The sequence below is a fragment of the Centrocercus urophasianus genome, unplaced genomic scaffold, assembly GCF_019232065.1.
Source record: "Centrocercus urophasianus isolate 14NV4802_14NV808 unplaced genomic scaffold, USGS_Curo_1.0 seq_40, whole genome shotgun sequence".
In the NCBI taxonomy this organism is placed as follows: domain Eukaryota; kingdom Metazoa; phylum Chordata; class Aves; order Galliformes; family Phasianidae; genus Centrocercus; species Centrocercus urophasianus.
In genome coordinates this window covers 4,651,737-4,673,110 of record NW_024884978.1, presented here as the reverse complement: position 1 = coordinate 4,673,110, position 21,374 = coordinate 4,651,737, and the positions used below count along the sequence as shown (strand labels likewise).

The 21,374-nt window shown below is 47.7% G+C and overlaps 2 protein-coding genes across 3 annotated transcripts in view; one reads left to right on the top strand and one right to left on the bottom strand.

Moving 5' to 3' along the window:
• Positions 1–13,661, top strand: part of ABCC3 (ATP binding cassette subfamily C member 3) — a 42,694-nt gene extending 29,033 nt beyond the window's left edge. Inside the window, exons 16-31 of one of the 2 annotated variants that reach the window (XM_042832865.1) lie at positions 1,534–1,660; positions 2,009–2,185; positions 2,993–3,160; positions 3,918–4,101; positions 4,728–4,833; positions 5,385–5,538; positions 6,619–6,826; positions 7,318–7,628; positions 8,302–8,501; positions 8,602–8,728; positions 9,302–9,403; positions 10,392–10,538; positions 11,322–11,480; positions 11,777–11,943; positions 12,866–13,060; positions 13,233–13,661. In XM_042832865.1, the coding sequence (XP_042688799.1) occupies positions 1,534–1,660; positions 2,009–2,185; positions 2,993–3,160; positions 3,918–4,101; positions 4,728–4,833; positions 5,385–5,538; positions 6,619–6,826; positions 7,318–7,628; positions 8,302–8,501; positions 8,602–8,728; positions 9,302–9,403; positions 10,392–10,538; positions 11,322–11,480; positions 11,777–11,943; positions 12,866–13,060; positions 13,233–13,341 (2,641 nt within the window). In that variant the 3' untranslated portion in view covers positions 13,342–13,661. Of the gene's footprint in view, positions 1–1,533; positions 1,661–2,008; positions 2,186–2,992; positions 3,161–3,917; positions 4,102–4,727; positions 4,834–5,384; positions 5,539–6,618; positions 6,827–7,317; positions 7,629–8,301; positions 8,502–8,601; positions 8,729–9,301; positions 9,404–10,391; positions 10,539–11,321; positions 11,481–11,776; positions 11,944–12,865; positions 13,061–13,232 lie in introns of those variants that run through there. The other variant, XM_042832866.1, reaches the window with a different exon arrangement.
• A 661-nt stretch (positions 13,662–14,322) lies between these two features.
• ANKRD40 (ankyrin repeat domain 40) lies at positions 14,323–20,823 on the bottom strand. The gene is made up of 5 exons (XM_042832867.1): positions 20,699–20,823; positions 19,756–19,904; positions 18,287–18,715; positions 17,592–17,773; positions 14,323–16,345 (listed from the first exon to the last, which is right to left on the bottom strand). Exons 1-5 carry the CDS (start codon positions 20,818–20,820, stop codon positions 16,205–16,207), a joined length of 1,023 nt encoding a protein of 340 aa, XP_042688801.1. The 5' UTR covers positions 20,821–20,823; the 3' UTR covers positions 14,323–16,204.
• Between the last annotated feature and the right edge of the window lie 551 nt (positions 20,824–21,374).

The following is a 21,374-nucleotide window of genomic DNA, read 5'->3' as shown; positions in this document are numbered from 1 at the left end:
AAGTCTGTTTGAAAGACGTCTGGTAAAATCTGCAGGCTTACTTCTGGAAGAGGTTGTTCCCACATCCCGTGGTGCATCTCATCTGCCTTTCAAACGTCTGGCTAATCCTTATGCCTCATGGCATGTAGGCATCACAGAACAGTGCTGTGAAGCTTTCGTTCCACAGAAACTAGCCTGAAGTGGTTATCTGTTAAAGGACTGAAAGGCTAGCTCAGTTTCTTAAATGGGTAATTTGTTTTTCTTTAATTGAAGCAGCGGACAAATTAAATTGATCCGATGGCTTATGAAGGCAGTTCTGATGTCTGGGTTTAGGTTTAATTCTAGCTCATGGGCATGTGAGCAGTGGTGTCTTCTTTCAGGATTCTCGTGGCAGGCTCATCCCTGCAGCTGTCCATACACCATTCCCAGGCTGTGCAGGTGTACGTTTTGCTCTTTTGCCTATTTGAATGAGCACAAATAACATTTGACTGGACACGTGTACTTCCCTGTGTTTTGCTTTGTTGTCAGATCAGAATCGCAGAAACTTGATAAGTGTTCTTAGACTTCCCTGTCTGAGGAGTTCGCCGTGCTGTGCTGAGTTGGTTGCATGGGAAGCCTGCGGGAAAGGTGCTTAGAGTTCAAAGGATTTGCTTTGATTCAGGCAACCAAATCTGTGACCGTGTTGGCTTCAATGCAAACTGCAATCTATCTGGGCCTAAACATTGAGCAGCAACTCCATAAAGTAGCAGTAATGCAAAATTCAGCAAGAGGGAAGTACAGCGAAGAAAAGTTATAATGCTTTTGAATTTTCTTGCTTTGATACCTTCAGTAAAAACAAACTAAAAAGCTCTTGCAGCGTGCACAACGCCTGCTGCCTGTTGGAGGAGGACTGTCAAAAGTGTTAGAATTCTGCATCAGAATCCTTGCAAGCAGAAATATGGGCTGATTTCATTAGTGAAAGGCATCATGATGGTGAATAGATGACGTCCATCAGTCATTTCCAGAGCAGTCCACCTTCAGAACCAGAACCTAAGGCAGTACCTTTTAGACACAGTAGGGAAAATAGCAAAGGATTTTTACTGGGAAAGAATCATTTTTCTTGCATCATTGTGAACCCTACTTATTAGCATTGGAAATAATTTGGTAAAATAGTCAGAACGTTTTCAGGTGTGATAGCTTTGCCCGCTGCTTCAGTACAGTTGCTTTTGTTTTTTGAAACCAAACACAAAATCTGAAAGACAGCTTTCAAAATGCTTCTTAGCACTGTTTGGCTTGCTGATGGACTGACATGACACGGTGAAGGGTCTCAGGAGGCTTGCTATCAATCACGCTGACTTAGCAGCCCACAAAACAGATCTATGGTTTTCCATTTACTCCTGCAGTTCTGATTACAGTTGACTGTACCCAAGAAAAGGAGGAGAGAACCAGTGGCCAAGCTGTGCTTGCTGTATCCTGTCAGGTTGAGCTTGTGCTGAGTTGTCAGTGTGCGTTTCAGCGCCTTTGAAGACCCAAAATGTCTTCAGTAAACTAACATTTGTTTAATTTCCTCCACAGCATAAACCTGTTGGTCCCCAGTGGCGCGTTGGTTGCTGTTGTTGGCCATGTTGGCTGTGGGAAGTCATCTCTGGTGTCTGCTCTCCTGGGTGAGATGGAAAAGCTGGAAGGAGAAGTGGCTGTGAAGGTTGGTGTTGTTTGTAATGCCATTTAACAAAGGGATGGAAATGTGCTTTTACGCTTGCCACTGCTTGCGATGCACTTCAGGCAGGAGGTGGGAATCTGTTTGCTCCTTGCACAGCACGTCTGTGTCTTTATTTGTGTTTTGCTCACATGTGTTTACTCATGTTTTACATGTAATGCCTTTCCTGATTCAATCAACTGCAGACCAGCAATTAGCACACAAGTGTATATATAATGTGAATATCTGTTGAACACAAACTATATATGTATGCTGAAGATTTTAATTGGAATTTTGAGCATGAATTGATGCTTGTTGTATGTTCAGGGTTTCCTTTCTCCTTCCTTGTCCTAGGGTTCTGTTGCTTATGTGCCTCAACAAGCCTGGATCCAAAATGCCACACTGAAAGATAACATTTTGTTTGGCCAAGCTCCTAATGAGCAAAAATACCAAAATATCCTGGAGGCCTGCGCTTTAAAAACTGACCTGGAAGTGCTACCAGGAGGAGATCACACTGAGATAGGAGAGAAGGTAATATTTTTTTCAAGTCAGACCTGCTGATGCTTCCTTTTCCATCTAAGGAGAGAACACTGTAGTCAGACTTTGATTCAGTTCGATCCTTACGGCAGCACGCCTGTGACAGTCAGCACTGAAACATGCAGGCAGTTTGTGGAGAGACTCAAACTCACTCCTAAATTTCAGCATGCGTTTGCATATTTTGCACATCTGGCTCTGAGAGATCAGAGCATCCTACCTTTGTAGTCCGATTGTAAATGTGCATTTGGACAGAGTGCTTAGAGTCCTTTTCCTGTAGGGGAAAAATGGGAGGGAAAATACAGCGTGCTTCAAGTTGAAAAAATAACACGATCATCCCTTGACATCTCGTTTTAATGAGAGCTCCTCCGTTGGTGATTATCCAGAAAAGGTTTTTTCTCAAAGGCTGCTAAATTGGAGATGGCATTCATGCAGGTGGGTGGATGTATGGAGGTGAGAAATGTGGAAGATGTTCCAGGTGCTGCAGCCATCCTTGGAGCGTTTGCATTCTGTGTCCTTGTAGATGGTCTTCCTTTTTATTGTCTTACATTTTAACAGCTCTCTTCAGAAGCGTATGAAGCAGGAGGTGCATTCTGGCTCCAGATTGCTGGCGGACTGGAAGTTTGGCAGTGAACAAAGATTTAGTGGCGTTCCGTCCCTGTCTCTGACTCTGAGCGGGTTATTCTCTTCAGCGTCTCGTGTTTCATTTGGCATCCATGTGTCTGATGGTGTGAGAGCCATAAAAACTCATAGCTGTTGTTTGGACCGAGTTGTGTGATACGTTTTCTCTCTCCTTCCCTGCAGGGCATCAACCTGTCAGGTGGCCAGAGGCAGCGAGTGAGCCTCGCTCGCGCCGTGTTCAGCGGCTCTGACATTTACCTGCTCGATGATCCCCTTTCTGCTGTGGACTCTCATGTTGCAAAGCACATCTTTGACCACGTTATTGGTCCAGATGGGGTGCTTAAAGGAAAAGTAAGCTGACATTTAGATCCTGTTACGAATGCACGCAAATGTGGAAGCGCTAATGGGTAACTGGAGAGTTGTTTCACCAGGGCTGCAGTGCTGACTCATGCCTGCGTTTCTGGGATGGGTTGGCAGCGTGGGCACCTTTTCCCCACGGCACAGATTCTGCAGTGAGCTGCCATGTAAGCATGCCCAGAAAGGATGTGATCTGGTCAGAACTGGCAGAGGCAAAAGCCTGCTGTGTCTTTTGTAAAAAGCTCTGCTCTGTGTGATGGCACACACAGATGTTTGTAGGCACTTGTAGGCTCTCAGCTTAGCATTGCGAGTCGTTATGTGGAGGCAGCGCAGTGCAGAACTTGCAACAGCTAATTTTACAGAGGTCTTTGGTAGTATGCAGCAAAATTGCAACCCCTTTGTTTCCCCTTCTACTCCTGTTATCGTCTCAGAATGTCTCAGCATTTAAAAGGGAGAGAGTGCAGAGCAGCTGAGCACGTGGGACAGAGGAGAGTGATGACTGTGTTGTTTTACTTCCCTTTGTGTTGTATCAGTGTGCAGTAGGAAGCAGAGTAAATTCAATGACTGTCAATGCAATGACTACCAAGTGTAGTTTCTTTCATTTGGCGTTTCACCTTGAGATGATAATTCACCCCCGTCTCAACAATGTGGTGTTACTTGGTTTGTTGAGTAGCACTATTGAGATACAGCATTCGGTCTCAACAGTGACAACTGAGACTTATGGGTGTTCTTCTCAATTTTCCCCATCCAGACTCGAATTCTGGTGACCCATGGCATTGGTTTCCTGCCTCAAGTAGACCATATAGTTGTCCTAACAGATGGCAAAATCTCCGAAATGGGATCTTACCAGGAACTTCTGAAACAGAACAAGGCCTTTGCAGAATTCCTTCGAAATTATGCACTTGATGAAAACATCGAAGAGGATGAACTGACAAGTACAGTACTGCTTTTTCTCTGGCAACCAGATTACAGATACTTTCTCTGCAGAAATCAGAATGCTGAGAATGCACTTTGTATCTCTGTGCAAAGTGTCCATTGCTTCTAAATGACATCTTCGCATTTGTTCCTACCTTCTTTGCTGACACAGAAAATGTTTATTGCTAGTTCTATATTATTGATAAGTGTCTTACCAAAGATGTTTAGTTCAAAATTGATAGCAGCTCTCACCAGATGGGCAGAAAGAAAAGAATGTGATGTCTTCATGCAATAGCAGTGGTTTCTGACATGAGACTCCATCTTAGGCTCCATCCCAGAATCATGCCTCGAGAGTGCAGTGTATGTGAATGTGGCTAGAACTAACTAATGCTACCATGTAGTGTTTCTGATGCACTCAGGCAATGAGCTGTGAATGCATTTGGTTGCCAATCTGCTTCACGAGCTATCTAGTTTAATTAAGAAAAGTGATGCAGAGAACCAAAGCCATTGGGGGTGATGCTGGGTTACACACCATGATGTTCCTGTGGTGGTATTGGTTTTCATTACTCTTGCTTTGTCTGGACTTCTGTTTCTGTGCTTTCAGCTTTGCTCAGCAGAAAATGTGAGGTGTAATCTTGTCTTGCAGTGCTGGAAGAGGAGGAGGTCCTGCTTGCTGAAGACACCCTCAGCATCCACACTGATCTGGCAGATAACGAACCTGTGACAAATGAGGTCCGCAAACAATTTCTTAGGTAAACATCAGCACTTCTTGAGTTTAAATCTGCTTCTAGAGCAAAACACATCTGAAAGATGTTATTCAAACACTGTCTCACCATTGGGGATTTAGTTTTCTCTTAAAAATAAGTTTTTGAGAGTAAATGTGAAAGAACACGCGAAGAAGATGAAAAACCTGCTCCAGCAATCTTCTTAATCCAAATTGAACCAAATTCTTAAGGCAGCGTTTTCATAACGGTTCCCTGGGAAACCATCCAGCTGCTATAGATCTGGCAGCAGAGAAGCTCTGGGGTTAGCTTTGAAAAGCCTGGCTTGTGCTGAGGGCTGTAGTGACTGTATCAGCACGTCCAGAGCCTGCCATGGCCTTTGGTAGCAGTGGTGTTTCTGTCATTACTGGACATCACTGGACATCACTGGACATCCTGGGGGTCCTACAGGCATTGCCCACATCTGTGAGTGGGAACTGAGCAGAAGAGCTGGGCACGAGTCTGAGCTGCTGCCTCCAGTTCTTGCCCCAGTGCGGCCACATCGTGCCCTTTTTCTCCTAATGCTCCGTTGTTTTGACTAGGCAACTTAGTGTAATTTCTTCTGAGGGAGGAGAATGTCCCAACAAAATGTCAACGAAACGAAGAGTCGGTGAAAAGAAGCCAGCTGAGCCGCCTCTGCCAAAAAGAAATCCTAATGAGAAACTGATCCAGGCAGAAACCACAGAAGTGGGAACGGTACCGTGTGATTTCCCCCTTCCTTTCTCTTTTTTCTTTTTCTTTTTGGGAAAAAAAATATGTATGCATTTTATTTATTTATTTATTTGTACATCTGATCTGTTTTTGTTAAACGTGTTGTGTGAATTACGATAGCAGGTCTTAGACATTAATCTGGTGATCACTGATCCTTCAAATTGAGCTCTTGGCAGAGATTTACACACCTGGCAAGGGCTGTGCAATTAGGAAAGAAAAAAAATGCCTCCCAGCTCCTGCCTCCGTCACCTGATAGCCCACAGCAGCTCTGTCAGCCCGGCGTCGCCTTGCAGAGCTCCCAGCCCTGTTGGTCGTTAGCTGTTTGGCTGGGCTGTGCGTCCAGCTGCAGCTCGGCGTGCTCCTGTGAGCCAGCTGTGTGCTGTGTGCCAGCAGCCTGCTCTGCCTGAGCCGTTCCTGTCGCGCCATCTGAGGAGCGCTTTGTGCTCCTGCGTGCAGAAGGGGCCGTGTTCTCTCTGAGAGACTGAGTTGAGTCCTGAGCCTCTGCCTCTTTGCCTTTTGCTTTTTTGCACTACCTTAGAGAGAGCATCTTTTCTTTTTGACGCAGGCATCATCTGCTTATGCTCCTACTGGGGTGAATTAGCGTTAGTTACCTCATTTAAATTGCTGTGAAGACACCTGAATGAAGGCATATTCAGAATGCAAAGGGCCTGTTTGGGCTTTTTAAAGTAGTCTGAAACGGCGTATACCTGCCAAGTTGCTGCAGTTGCCTGGGAGCCTTGGCTCCGTTCTTGTTATCCATCCTTTGTGGCTGATTAATCTGCCTCTTCCCCCTGCCCCAGCACAGTCTTCAAAACTAAAACCTCACAAAACCAATGCATCACAGTTCATCAGCATGGAGGAAAATATTGCAGAGACATTTCTGACTTGTTTACAAAGTCGTTGCCCTGAGTGGGGCTCAGACAGATGAACTGTTTTCTGTGCTGTGTTAGATTTTGGGCACTTTTGAACTTTTTCAGTCCCTCTGCTGAAGCTTTTTATTTTTTTTCTGTCTGAACTCCTGATGCTGTGAGTTGTACCAACCAGCTTTGGTGTGTGATTTTGCAGGTAAAGCTAACAGTGTTGTGGCAATACATGAAGGCCGTCAACCCTGTCATCTCTTTAATTATATGTTTCCTATATTGTTGCCAAAATGCTGCTGCTATTGGAGCCAATGTGTGGCTCAGTGACTGGACAAACGAGCCAGTGATAAATGGGACTCAGCACAACACATCCATGCGAATCGGAGTCTATGCTGCCTTGGGCCTCTTGCAAGGTGAGACCAGATAAAATCGTGATGTCTTCACATTTAGCAAAGAGGATTTATGTGGGAAAGCTACGGTGCTCATTGCTGGTGGCCCAAAATTGCCAGCAAAAGCAAAGAGAGTAATGTAACTTAGAGCCAGAAAGTCTGAGCTCAGCCCCCACTTTTATGCTGTGAAGCTTTGAAAAGGGTTTTAGCGGGTGACGTATAAACATGGGAGAGTTCAGTTTGTGTGAGAATGTGAGAACTTTGGAGGAGAAGAGCTAGAAAGGTTGGGGGGAAGTTGTAGAGTTGGTGCTTTGTGGGGGCTTGCAGGAAGAAGGTGGCTGTGCGTCTGTGTTGTGAGGAGAGCGTGGGGAGCCCCCAGGACACGCTGTGTGCGTAGGCAGCAGTGAGCGCAGTGCCGCCGTGCTGCTGGGAGGGGGGACGGCAGTGCAGCCAAACAGAAGGCAAATGGGGAGCAGCACGCTCGTTGGCTAACGCGTCTCCTCTTCGCTTGGAAGGCTTCCTTGTGTTCGTCTCCTCTTTCACCCTGGCAATGGGAGGCATTAATGCAGCACGGAAGCTTCACATGGCGCTGCTGGAGAACAAATTCCACACGCCGCAGTCCTTCTATGACACCACTCCGACAGGGCGGGTCATCAACCGCTTTTCCAAGGACATCTTTGTGATCGACGAAGTCATCCCCCCCACCATCCTGATGTTCCTGGGAACGTTCTTCAGCTCCTTGTCAACAATGATCGTCATCATCGCAAGCACTCCGCTCTTCACTGTGGTTATAATTCCACTTGCAGTTCTGTACTTCTTTGTTCAGGTAGCTGGAACAATCTCTGACTACTGATGTAGTGACTGTTACACCATTGCTTGTGCTTCGTGCTAAGAAAAACAGCCGATTTGGGGAACAAATGAATTATCTGAAGTAACTCTCTTTCTTCTGTGTGCTTAAAGTATTCTCCCACAAGAGGCAGCACCGTGCGAGATGTGGTCATGAAATAAGTTGGCATCGTCTTTTTTGCTTTTCAGTGATAACAGGCCTGCTGCTAGAGATAGAGCTGCAGTGCTTTTAAGGTGCAGAGGAGTTAAAATATTGAAAATAGCACCAATTTTATTGATTTCTGAGCAAAAAAATGATGCTTATTTTATGGTATATAAGTAGAGACAGTGGAACTTCAAATTCGTGTTCTTTTTCTCAGAAAATGGCACTCCTACAAATGCATTCATTGTGTTGGACTGTGCTAACTGCATTAGAAGCGACATAGATAATCTCAACTTCAAAAATACGGAAATTGCAGTTACCCCAAATTCTGGTTTGGAATGAGACAAGGATATCTTTGCTTGAAATGCTTCCTAATCGCAGGGAATGTGTTGAAGGCTTGAAGTGCATCATTAAGAACCTCATTTATATCCATAACCTGCTAATTATCTCACTGTTAATTAAAAGAGAGAGTATTTCACGTGCCCTTCGATTTTCTCCCCCAAAATGGCAGCGATTCTACGTGGCCACATCCCGGCAGCTGAAGCGCCTGGAATCTGTGAGCAGGTCTCCCATCTACTCACACTTCTCAGAAACAGTGTCAGGGACCAGCGTCATCAGAGCCTATCGGAGAGAGAAGTCCTTCATAGACATCAGCGATCTGAAGGTGGATGAAAATCAGAAAAGTTACTACCCTAGCATCATGTCAAACAGGTAGAAAGGAGTACAGCTTCTGCTCTCCGCTTCTTTTCTTGTGTTTGCATGACAGCTCTGAGCAGCCCCTTACGACTCTTCCCATCTCTGCCCTTTCCAGGTGGCTGGGCATCCGGGTGGAGTTTGTGGGGAACTGCATCGTCCTTTTTGCTGCTCTCTTTGCTGTGATTGGGAAAAGCAGCTTGAATGCTGGCTTGGTTGGACTTTCAGTGTCCTATGCATTACAGGTACGTGTTGTAGTTCTTTGTTGATATGTTAACAGTCTCTAAGCAGTAGACTTTTCCACAGAATGCAAACAGGCCATCAGCAAGCTTACAGGCAGCAGTTCAGGAGCTCCTGCCAGCAGCAGCTCGTTGGAGCAGCGCGGGCTCAGCGTCCCACACGATGCCTCTTCTGCCCAGGTGCCCACTGGGAGAGCAGCAGGATTCATAAAGAGCAAGGCAAACTGTGCTTGCTTAAGCTGAGGACAGTTGAGCAGATGTGAAGCTCTCATTATTGCCAGAAGGCTTTTAGGTGGCAGGAGTGTGTGGGAATGCATCCGTATTTCTGCAGTGAGACACAGGACTCTGGGGAGCAGCTTGAAACCAAAGTCTGGTTGTCCTAACACTGTGAGAAAGGCAGGACTTCACATGAGCACCTCGTTATCTGTAGGCTGCTTGTCCCAGTGTCTGTGTTCATGTAAACACAAGGGTAATTGCTCACTGTGTCATATCCGTGTGAATCCACTTAGCAGCAGTATCTGCTGCTGTCATTAATCTGTTGTTCCTCTGTGGGTGATATTTTGTTCCTGTTTTCTCCAGGTGACCTTGGCTCTGAACTGGATGATCCGAACAACTTCTGATCTTGAAACTAACATTGTGGCTATTGAAAGAATAAAAGAGTATTCAGAAACTGAAACAGAGGTCAGCTACTGGAAGTCAAGCATATTCACTAACCTGTGTGGTGGAATTTTAGCCTGCATATTGACCTGGTCTTTCTGTAGAGTCTGGAGAGACGGTTCCTGCCCTGAGAGAGTTACCATTTAGCCTGAACAAATGTCACGCTCTGAACTGTAATGTTACCACAGCTCCAAATCAGTACTGCTGTTACGCAGTCTGTGCTTAGCATCTCATTTTCTGCTGGTGTGAGTGGTTATAGCACAGCAGAGATGAATTCACCATCAGATATATTGCTCCCACTGGGTCTGAAATGTTCAATGCTGTGTCCTACCTGCATGGATGGTGTCATCCTGCTGCTGAGCATAGCTGCACTGCAGTTTTTGGGATATGCACACATTTTCTATAGTATTTATGTTTAATTGGCTTAATCAGATCTCCTCTCCCACAAGACAACATCATCTCAAGTAACACTGCATTGCTGAAACCAGAAAAATCATCCAACCACTTTCCTTTGTTGCCAAATACTCCTGAAGGTGGCAGATGGAGTTGTGCTGAGAAATCTGCTGCTCCGTGGACCTGCTGGGTTTTGGTAGCCCTGTGCATGTGGGAGACTAAGAGCTGAGAAATGGAGGATCTGAGGAAAGCTGGGTGTGCATTTCTAGAGATAAAATATTTGATCTTGAATTAGAAAAGAAGCTAAGGCAAGATTCACAATATGTGTGAGCTGGAACTTGAGTTGGCATGAGACAGGCAGTGATCTACAGAAGTTAATGGAAAAAATATAAATTAAGATCAGTTGAGGATTTGACTCTATATGCTGAGATTTTTTTTCCTACAAACTTCTCAACCATGACCAAACAGCATAGGAACCTGTTTTTCCTCTATTGCCACGATTTTGTTAATGGAAATCTGACTTACCAGGAATTTTTTTGTAGCCCACCAATGTTGATGTTTGCATCAGAGTCTGAATTTAATCTTTTTTAAACCCATGAGGCGTTTCTGTTTCCCTCAGGCTCCCTGGATAATCGAGGATAAGAGACCCCCAGCAGACTGGCCGTCCAGGGGGGAGCTGGAGTTCATCAATTACTCGGTGCGGTACAGGAAGGGCCTCGATCTGGTGCTGAAGGATCTGAACCTCCGAGTGCACGGTGGAGAGAAGGTGGGTACCCAGCCCTGGGGCTCTGCTGTGGCTTTGGGCCACAACCATGGCAGCATCCTCCAGGCAGGAAGACACAACCTCTTTCTGCACTTTCCAAGTTAGCATCAAACTGCCGTGTGGGAGGCACCAGGGTTTGCAAGTGACAGAAGGAATTCCAACTTTTTCCACGATCTGGCTTTGCCTGTTGAAATCTTTAGGATGGGTGAAAATGATATTCTTTGCTTTCTTAATTGGAAAATTGTTCTGGGAGATTCTCTTCTTCGCGCTTGAATTGAAAGTAGTGGACTGTACACGCTGTTGGCAGAAGAATTAGTGTGAGAAAGTCCTGCAGCTAACATGCTGTTATTAGAAGAATCCCAGAATGGTTGAGCTTGGACAGATGGATGTCCTCTGCTCTAACAGGCACCTTTTGTTACTGTATTGTTATCCTGGGCAGATATTATGACAGTTGCTTTCTGGAGGTCAGATGTGTGCTTATCATAAGGTCTTAATTGCCCTCTGGAGAGTCTGATTTCTTGTCCTTGGGTGGTAACTCTGACAAGGGTACTTCCTAACATGGGTGCTTCAGCTGACCCCCTGCTCTACGTGGCACTAAGACGTTGTAAAGAAGTATATGTAATGCCATTCCAGTTATGGCAGTGGTGATGCACACTTTGTAACGTGTGATTTCTGGTTGCATTCTTCTTTGTATTCAGAGAAATCCTGATGCATTGATTGCTTTTGTTAGCAGTGTTTTTTGTTTTTAACCATGTGCTTTGTTGCTAATCCTCCAATTTGTTGTAGATTGGGATTGTTGGCCGAACTGGAGCAGGGAAGTCTTCCATGACCCTCTGTCTCTTTAGGATCCTGGAAGCTGTAAAAGGGGAAATTATAATTGATGGTGTGAGGATTTCAGAGATCGGCCTCCATGACCTTCGATCAAGGCTGACAATTATTCCTCAGGTATTGTTTCTGTGTATCATGGTTTAGCAAACCACAGAGAATAGTTCAGATTGGTCCGGTCCTGCCACCTCGCAAACTGATGGGTGATAAAACAGAGTTTGTGATGAAGTATCTTTAGAGTTGTTTCACTAAAGTGGATGCTTCACTGTGTGTAATGCAATGTATTTTCAAGGTGGTTGGGATCAGGAGATGGCTTAACTTCAGTGTGATGGACACTTGAAAACAGCTTTATGTACTAATGTCTGTGCTTGAAACAGCTAATGGACTTGTCTAATGAAAGGTGGTTGTCTGTCCAGGATCCTGTTCTCTTTTCTGGAACACTGAGGATGAACCTGGATCCATTTAATAAATATTCAGATGAAGAAGTCTGGAAAGCTCTTGAACTGTCTCACTTGAAGAGGTTTGTCAGCAGTCAGCCAGCCATGTTGGAATTTGAGTGCTCAGAAGGTGGAGAAAACCTTAGGTAAGGAAAGTTTGCATTAGAAACATACTGTGAGTTTTCACTCAGCCCTAACAGCAATAACAGCTTAACACTGTTTGTTGTTAGTTTGTTGTGTGCAGTGGTATGTAGCCCCCTATTTCTGATGTAAGCAAGGCTCAAACATTGAGTTGCTGTTCTGTCACTTCTGGAAAGATCCAGTTCTCTTTTGCTGCTGGGAAGGATTTCTGCCAAACCAAACTCCTGTCTTATCGGTATAGGAAGAAGGTTTGGGATGACAGTGACACTTAAACATTTGGTGGAATTGATAGGAAGGGAAATGCTGTGGTGATGTGTAACTGTTGTGCTGGGTGAGAATCCTCTGCCTGAAGTGATGTCAGCAATGGTTGCTTGTTGCTAGTTAGGAAGAGCTTGAAGAAGGACGTGAATGAGATGGCAAAGCATCATGCTTTTGCTCTATTGCTTCTGAGAGCACGGTGTAAGCGGATGATTGTTTGATGATGTTCATCCTCTTGTCCCACAGAGACGCCCAAAGGCCGTGTCTGGGGCAGTGTGGGCCACCCACTTATTTTATTTGGTGGTAGAAAGGATGTGCGGCCTCAGAACTTTTGGATTTTATTTTTGGAAGTCTGTGTATGCTCAGTGTTGATCCAGCTGTGTGTGCTCCTGAGGACTGGGGCAGAAGCACTGTGATTATTGGTTTTTGACGTAGTGGCAGAAAGGGGGGACGTTTAGTGGCTCTGCCGAGGCGCTAAGTGAAGGCACACTGCAAGTTGCTGAGTAGTGCTGCAGCGAGCATTTCTTTGCTCCTGGGCTGACACGCTGCTTGCTAAATACCTGTTCTGTTTTTTGGTTGGGTTACTTTATCCATTGAGAACAAATGATTCTGAGCCATGGGAGCTGCAGGGCAGCACAGCCTCTGAGGAAGCCTTGTCTCTGCCTGCAGTGTTGGCCAGAGGCAGCTCGTCTGTCTGGCAAGGGCGCTGCTCCGCAAGACGAGAATCTTAATCCTGGATGAAGCAACAGCAGCTATCGACCTGGAGACGGACGACCTGATCCAGATGACAATCAGGACTCAGTTTGAAGACTGCACGGTGCTGACAATAGCGCACAGGCTGAACACCATTATGGATTACACAAGGTAGGACTCGTGGTGGTGCAGCCTGCATGCTGGGTATGGGAAGCAGCACTTGGAGACAAACCAGCCCTCCAGAGAGTCACAGTGATGCTCTGGTCCAGCAGTCCATGAGCAGTGATGTCTAAGTGATGTCTAATTTCTCTGATCTATCTTCTGCCCCTTTTGTTCTGCACAGGATTCTTGTGCTGGACAACGGAGCCATCGCAGAATTTGATACACCTGCAAACCTTATAGCATCAAAGGGGATTTTCTACGGTATGGCTAAAGATGCTGGGCTGGCATGAGAAGAAGACCCCGTCCTGAGGGCACTTTGGTTTTGGTTTGTTGTTGTTTTTAATGTTACTGACTTGCCACAAAAGTGACTTCTGAATGTACTGTAACTCACATCAGTTCTTGTAGGTGATTAAACTTGTGATAAGTGAACTGAGCATTTTACAATGGTAAGGACCAGAAAGTTAATTTTATATTTTTTAAATATTTTCTATAAAGTATTTTGTTAAATGTTTTTTTTTTCTCCAAAGAATGCCAAGAAAATGTATGTGTCACAAGGCAACATGTACTGCACTTCGTTTATGATTAGTAAAATTATATTCATGGTACAAAATACAGCTGCTTTGTGTCTTCTGGATAGAGACCCATTGGTTCTGAGGTGGAAGGAAGGGCCTGCTTAGGCAGCAGCTCAGCTTGGAAACATGGTGATAGAATGCTGAGTTTCAGAGTGGTCGGATGTGTACCTGGCAGTATTTCCCCAGGATGAGTTGGTGTCCCCTGCATAGGGAAACTTCAGAATTATAAAGTTCCTCTTCTGCTGCAGAGCTAGGAATAATTTGTACGTAAACCTAAACACATGGCTTAATGTGAGCAATGAATTGCAATTCCTGCTTGCGTAGCAGATGCCCACGTAAGCCTGCAGGGACACGATGGCACACAGTTACTTTGTTCTATGTCCCTCCTGTATGAAGTTGTCCTGAGTAAGCTGCTGTTCCAGCTGCAAGCACGCGCTGCGGGGATCATGGTCACAGAATCACAGATTGGGGATGAGGATGAGAGCGTTACTTCTCTCCCTGAATGCTTATCTCCTGAAATACAGATGACGTTATTGCCTTATTGCTGATGCTGATAGTTGGGCCCTCTCAGATGAAGGGCAGCGCTGCATTATAAGCAGCATTTGCTGCTGGGATCTCACAGCATGGCCTCTATGCTATGGCAAAATGCCATGTGAGAAAAGGGTGCAATGTTTCTCTGTAAGAGAAGTTCTGAGGAACTTTGAGAAGACAAAAATAACCGTTTATTAATTGTTACAAATGATACTTCTGAAATCGAAACAGGAATCTGCAGCCAAGCATTCGTTTGAAATTAACATTTCACACAGCAATGCAGAGAGTAACAACTTATTTATCATACACACAATGTCACGGTTGTAAATGGTCAGATGAAGTCGAGAGTTACAATATCTTCTATGCATGAACTGCACGCTGTATAAAAATATTCTCTGAATGCATAGTTATCTCCACGCGGCCCCAGCCCTGCAGCTGGGCTTCACTCCAGGAGCTCCGGCTGCTCACCTGCACAGTCTGTGCCCCGATCTGCTGAGCTGCCACGTGGAGAGCCCGTACCAAACCACATCTGTTGTGCAGGGCTGGAAGGGCTCCAGCACGGCTGGGAGCTGTGCCTCCTCCTGTCCCCATCTCGCAGAGGGAGGCGAACAACAGACTGCAGCCAGAGGAAGCATCTCAGGTGGGAAGAGTGGTGAGGAAGTCCGGGATGCACTTTGCACCTCGGCTCCTCCCGCTGGTTTGGGCGATTCCGTGCCAGCGCACGGCTGCTGTCAGCCCCAGGGCTGTGTGCAGTCACAGCTATGGCGGGCTGCCACCTCCGGATGCAGGAAGGTGAGGTGCTGTGGGTGCTGCAGTTCCCGAGGAGAACGGGACAGGGAACAAAGCAGCAGTGGGAAGCGCAGTCCGGCTGCGTACGTTGTTTGCCTGCTACATTGCTGCTTCACTTCCTTCATCCAATTCACAGTATGTGTTTTTACAGTGATGCTACCAGAACAGAACTCTACGCCAGAAGCAGATAACCAAGTAAATATTAACATCCGAAAAAGAGAGATAAAATCCAGCTCGCTGTCGTCTTAAATACTTCTCATTTTATTTATTCCAGAACATCATACCAAAGCAGTCTGATTCTGAACTTCATGGAACAGGAACATGTTTTTTTGGTTTTGTTTTTTCTTCCAGTAAGCAACAAAGGCAAGAACAACTTGCTGGGGAAGAAAGCCACATTGCATAGGAACATCATGATCTCAGCGCGAGCTCAGCGCTGGGCCTTTCACTGATCTCTTCTGACATGGCCAAGCTTAAAGTTTCCAGGCCTTTCTCAGGAATGCAGGCAAAAAAGGACAATAAAATTACAATTGTTGTGCTTTTAAAGGGGAAAGAAAAGCAGCATTGGACAAACGCGCTTCCAGCACGTAACAAAAACAGTATTTTGAATTGCACGTGTCAATGCCGTCCCCTGACAAGACAGTGAGAAAATGGGTCTGTGGTTTTGGAGAAGAGTGTTTTTTTTATCATTTGGATGATTATTACCACTGTGTTTTTGACCTGAGAAATAGGGAAAGGTGCAAAGAGGTATTAAGAAATCACAGGCAGTACATTACTTAACAGTATTGAAACAAGACATTTTTGTGCTTCTTCCACGGATTTAGAACCCTTCTGGTTTGAGCTGACTACAGACAAACGCTGTGGAAAGTGAGCAGCAATGGTAACAGACTCAGTACAGACAGTAAATGGGTTTTATGGAAGGTTTTTTAACACAAGAAGCTCTGCTGTGTTCCAGCACACCGACTGGCAGTGCAGGTTAAGGGAAGCCCTTCCCTGAGAGCTGCCCCACTGCAGGATGATGGTCTGTACGGGGCACTAATGGGGACTTCTCAGCAATACTTCCCGTGCACGAGCTGCTCTCACATCAGACTGAGTATTTCACATTAACTAGAGGCTACCATCTTTAGTGCAGAACAGCTTCAGTTTATTTCAAAGTTAACAAAATAGATTTTTTTTCTTCGCATCATTAGCCCTTATAGATACCGTATTTCAAAAGTAATTTTAAAATGAGAGATAGAAATAGTTTGTTTTATTCTTTAAATGATTAATAGGTCAGTTCTGATGCCTTCTTGTTATAACCACTCTGTTCGGAAAGTGCTGGGGCTCTGAAAGGGAAGTTTTTGTCGCTTACTGTCAGAACAAGTTCCAGTTCTTGGAAATCCTGTAGCCTTGCCACATCTTTGTCCTTTGAATAAATACAGTAAGTTTTATTAGCTGATGAACCACATGTTCCATTTTGCAGTGGTACACTAAAATAATAGGCTTATAGTACAACAAAGCATGTATTTATCCATATAAGTGACAGTTCTTTAAACTGGAAAGCAGAGCTCCTGCTGCATCTTAGCTTTTCCTGGCATCTTACGCAGCTACTTTTGAGAAGGACCGCAATGCTGGTGCTGAGCACAAGCGATGAGTGGAATTACACCTGTACATGTCTGCTCTGTGCTTTCTTCCTTTAGTACACTGTTCTGAGCTGCACCCCAGCCACCACACTTCCCCCTTCTGGTCATTCTTCATGAATCACTGCACTGCTGGGAGCTGGCTGGGGCTGTGCTCAGGAGCTGGCTGGGAGCTGCGTGGGGCTGAGGGACGGCAGTGTCCCACAGCTCAGGCTGCACATGCTGCTCCAGCAGCAGCGTCCAGGCAGCTGCCAGTCCAGGCAGCGTCCTGCGGTCCCACCAGGGCGGTCTGGAGTACGGACTGGACAGACTCCCTTCAGCAGCAGCCTAAGTCAGCAAGTGGCAGGACTGCTTTTGTCTTTTTTTGGCTTTTTTTTTTGTCTAACAAGGACTAAATCACTTTATACTCAGAGAAGATGCAGCATGCTGACCTCTGCAGTGCAGTGCCCATCAGTGCCCTGCCGCTATTGCCCACAGTGCTCTACCAGCACATGAGAGCCAAAGAGGCCAAGGGTTCTCAGCAGAGCTGTGCAGTGGGTCCCTTCTGCGTGGCCTGTGTCACCAAAGCTAAAAGACAGCCCTGTGCACAGGGCCACACTCAGACCCTCTCTCAACACTGCAAGTCCATGCAGAACTGCACCAACCCAGCACAGTGCTGCAGGGCACTGCTGGTGCAACAAGAGCTGAGCGATCAACAGCAGCATCAGCCCCTGCTCAGTGCCTTCTGCAAGCACCGCAGTGACACTGTGGGACTGCGGTCAGAACGTCACACGTCTGACACAACCTGCAACACCACCATGGTGCTGGGTGAGGGCACGGCTCAGGGACAGCTCAGCATCACAGTGCCAACCAACAGCGGAGCTCATCCTCCTCGCCTTTCCCTCTATGACAGCAGGCATTGCCCAAAGCAAACACTGTCATCTTTCTGGGACGCAGACGCAGTGCAGGTGATAAATGAATGAGTACTTTTTAATGATAACCCAAATAGTTTTTAAAATATATGCTACTGCATTCAGAATGAAGAGTTCTTACCTTTCTCAGCATTGTGTTTGGTAATTTTCTGATCTTCTGTACATGTTCAGGGTTAACACCCAGCTCACGGCAACTCACTCGGAGCAGTTCCTTATAGGTCAGCTCTTGTCTGTCCAGCTCAATTTCAATGAAGTCATTTTCTTTAAGACTAGGGTTTTGTATTCTAACTTTAAGCACCAGTTCTATTCAAAATAAAAGGGTACATTCACAGGTAGATGTGTAAAACAATTAGAAAACACCATACTATGTATTTCTACATTCTATCAGCCAGTCTTATCACCTGTAACAACACGAGAAGCCCCCACACCAGCAGCTGGGCAGCTGGCTGGTATTTGCCCACAGAAGGGCCACCCACCTCAGCTCCCAGCTGCTCCTGCAGACGGAGCCAGCCGAGCTTCTCTCTTGGGCTCTTCAGTTGAAGGAGATGCCACTTAGAGAACAGAGGTACCCCACTTTCCCTGTGCTTTTACAGTGTTTGAGACAAACTGCGAATGTTTGCACCGATATTTTAATAGCGGTTCCAGCAAGAACAGCACTGCCTTTTATACTGCCTCCAAACAATTCCCCGGAGCCTAACGCGCAAGAACCCGGACAGCTGCAGGAGCACTGAATAAACGTCACAGCAACTCCTCCACTTGCACCATCCAAGGTGACAAAACCCGAGGAGAGGTGAGGAGAAACGCTTTTGCCGTTACCTTGCATATTAAGTGGAAAAGCTCCTGTGAAGAACACGGGCTGGAAGGTCGGCACGGGCCCCGTGCAGGAGCCGCTGCCCAGCGGAGCTCCAGGCTGCTGAGGTCCGGCGGGGGAAGGAGGAGCTGCGCCCCACGGCGCCTGGAGCAGCGCGCTCTGAGCTGCGGCCCCGGAGCACCGCAACCCGGCGCACACAGCGGGAGCCGCGTCCTCACAGCGCACCGACGGCCGCACGCACCGCTGTGCAGAGGGCGGCAGGGAGGAGGCAGAGCTCTGCCGTTCCCCGTGGGACGCGCTGCCGTTGGCAGGGGGCTCCGGGAGGCTGCTGCTCATGGAGTTGTAAATGTACGGGAAAGGTGGGTTAGCCAGGTAGTTAGGGATGATGGGCAGCTCCGAATTGGTTGCTACGTCTGGGAGTTCGTCCTCTTCCACTGTAAAACAAACAACAAGAAGTGCTGCTATTGCACTGTGGGATTTTATGTGCATTTTTTGTATGCGTGGTGCTTGTGGGGTAAAAGGAGGGGTAAAAGCACCACAGGACGGGAGGTGAATTAAGGAGCTCTGCACCGCCTCTCTACAGCAAAGGAATTGTTCTCAGGTGTTGAAATACAGCGAATGCAAAAGCAGAATCTGATCCAAACAGTGCTGGGAGCACCGTTCCCTTCTGAATACTGCCATCCTTCTTTCTTTTTCACTTGATTTTTATATTCCTTTTCTAATCCGTAATTGGCACATCGTGGCACGGTCTCTGGTGGCACAATGCCATCATCTTCATAATGCAAAAGGCAATGAAACACAAAGGGTGCTTGATGTTGAGGCAGGTGTTAAAGGGAAAAGCAGGCACAATGCTGAACTGAAACACGACCAGCTCAGCAGCTGGGAGAAAATCATGAAAACAAAAAGAAATACAAAGGGGAGGAGAAAGGCTGTTAATTAACCACAGTTCAAATTACTTCATCACCTGTTGCAGCAAGGCCTGCCCCACTCCAGCCATTATGAAACACAACAGAAATGCTCCAGCAATGCACTTAATGAGCTGCTTCTCTGGGTGCTGATTTGAAAATTATTCAAGACAATGTCTGAACTTCAGAGAACAACAGGAAAATTAGTTGTTGTTCATGCACCGTGACGTTTCATACAAATTGGAAATATCTTCCCCTGTTCACCTTCGGAAAATCAGGATCTGTGTCTGTGTGACTGGTTGAATCACAGCATTTTTTAACACACAGCTTTTCCAGTTTTTGAGGAAAATCCCAACAACTTGGTGAGCTGGGTGTGGAAATTGTCGGTAATCTCTTCTGAACTCTAATTTCTCACTAAGCAGAGAGTACAGACTTTGATTTCTCACCAAGCAAGCAGCACAGACGCCAAGCCCTGTACTGCAAGCATGTAACACCGCATCACAGCACACACAGCAAGGCTGGAAACAAGAGCCTCCGCCCGCCTTCCCCGCACACAGCAGCACAGTTACCTCCCAGCATCCTGCGGATCTCCTTGTGGGACGTCAGCTGGGCCGGCCGCTCCCCCTTCCTGCTGAGGATCTCCTTATCTGCTCCGCAGAGCAGCAGCTGGGCCACCACAGCCGCGTGGTTCCGCTTGCAGGCCCAGTGCAGGCACGTCCTGCGCACCGAACATGGGAACAAAGCTTGACTTAATTACTGCAATCCCCCGCTTGTTCTCACTGAATATAAGACGACCTAATGCACGTCTAACATAGAAGAAGTTTTTAGCAGCAATGCCCCTTGCAGAAGTGCGCTGCTTCTGGAGTCCGCAGTGACACCTGCTGATGCAGTTTTCCCTTCCCTTGCGATCTTAAGGCGAGGTACCACAGCAGCATCAGCAGGGTTGGTTTCAGATGCTCATTTATTGGGATATTTTTGAGGAAAGTAGATATGACTTACGTATGTATTTTTCAATCTCTAACCGAGCAAGTTGCATACTGGCATGTGTGAGCTAAGAACGCGCTCCCGAGGGCGCTATTTTTAGTCTTTAATTAACGCTTTTTGGGTTTTTGATTAATCCAATCAGTTCACCGAGCTGAGCTCTTCCAGAAGCACATCCGTATCCCCGCCCCGTGCCGGGGGCACAGCGCTCAGCACGCACTCAGCGGAGAGCACGGCCATCGCTCTCCCGTTTCTCCCGCTTCGTGCGGCCGCTCGCCCCCAGAACGTCCCCACAAGGGCCGCTTCGGAACGGCGGTTCGGACGGGGCCGCCCGGAGCATCGCTGCGCGCTCCGCCGTTCCGCTCGTCCCTACCGGGGAAGCTCCCGGCAACAACGAGCGCGGGGTCGCATCGCTCCCCCCGCCCTCCCCCCGCGTGGCCGCGCACAGCCGTGCCGCCGTGCGGAGCTCCGGCCCGCTGGGTGCCGCCGCCCGCAGAACGCCGCTCCGCCGCCCCGCCCCGCGGCTCTCACCACCCGTTGACTTCGTTCTGCGCGTTGGGGCTGACGCCGAGCGCCAGCAGCCGCCGCACCTCCTCGGCGTCCCCCAGCGCCGCCGCCTCCCGCAGCCGCTCCTGCAGCTCCTTCGCCTCCATTCCCGCGGCCGGGCTGGGAGCGCCGCCGGGCCGCGACGGGGGGACGCAATTCTGTGTGGCAACGCCGAGCGGGAGCTTTGGTTCCTACCGGCAGCGCCGCGTGCGGCCGGCCCGGCTCCGACTGCGGTTTGCGCTCAGGCCGCTGCCGCTCCGTCGCCCGCATCCCCTCGCTTCTGAGCGCCGCGCCGCGCCGCTCCGCCGCCATCGGCACGGCTGGCTTTGCAAAGGCGCCTTCCTGCGCTGCTCGGTTTGTCCGAGCGGAGTTCGGGAGAGAAGAGAGGGGTGAGAAAAAAAGAGCGCAAATCCCCCGAGCACCGCATCGCCAGGCGGGAACGGAGCCGGGCGGCCGAGAACGGTGAAAAGGAGGAGCCGCGGCTCGGAGTCACAGCCCGGGATGAGACCCCGCGGGGCCGGGCGGGGCAGCCCGAGGGCGGAGCTGCAGAGACGTCAAAACACAAAACAAAACCCGCGCCCCGCCAGGAGGAGCGCCGAGGCCGGGTGCCGTTCAGCCTAGAATCCCGCCGCCCCGCCCCGCGCGGTGCATTGTGGGCCGG

Bases quoted from the DNA above. Each gene is read 5' to 3' on its own strand.
- ANKRD40 (XM_042832867.1), bottom strand. From the start codon at position 20,820: ATGGAGGCGAAGGAGCTGCAGGAGCGGCTGCGGGAGGCGGCGGCGCTG. The intron at 17,774-18,286 runs GTAACGGCAAAA...TATTTTGAATAG, and splicing joins TTTTCCACTTAATATGCAAG to AACTGGTGCTTAAAGTTAGA. The intron at 16,346-17,591 runs GTAAGAACTCTT...ATTTATTCAAAG, and splicing joins CAAACACAATGCTGAGAAAG to GACAAAGATGTGGCAAGGCT.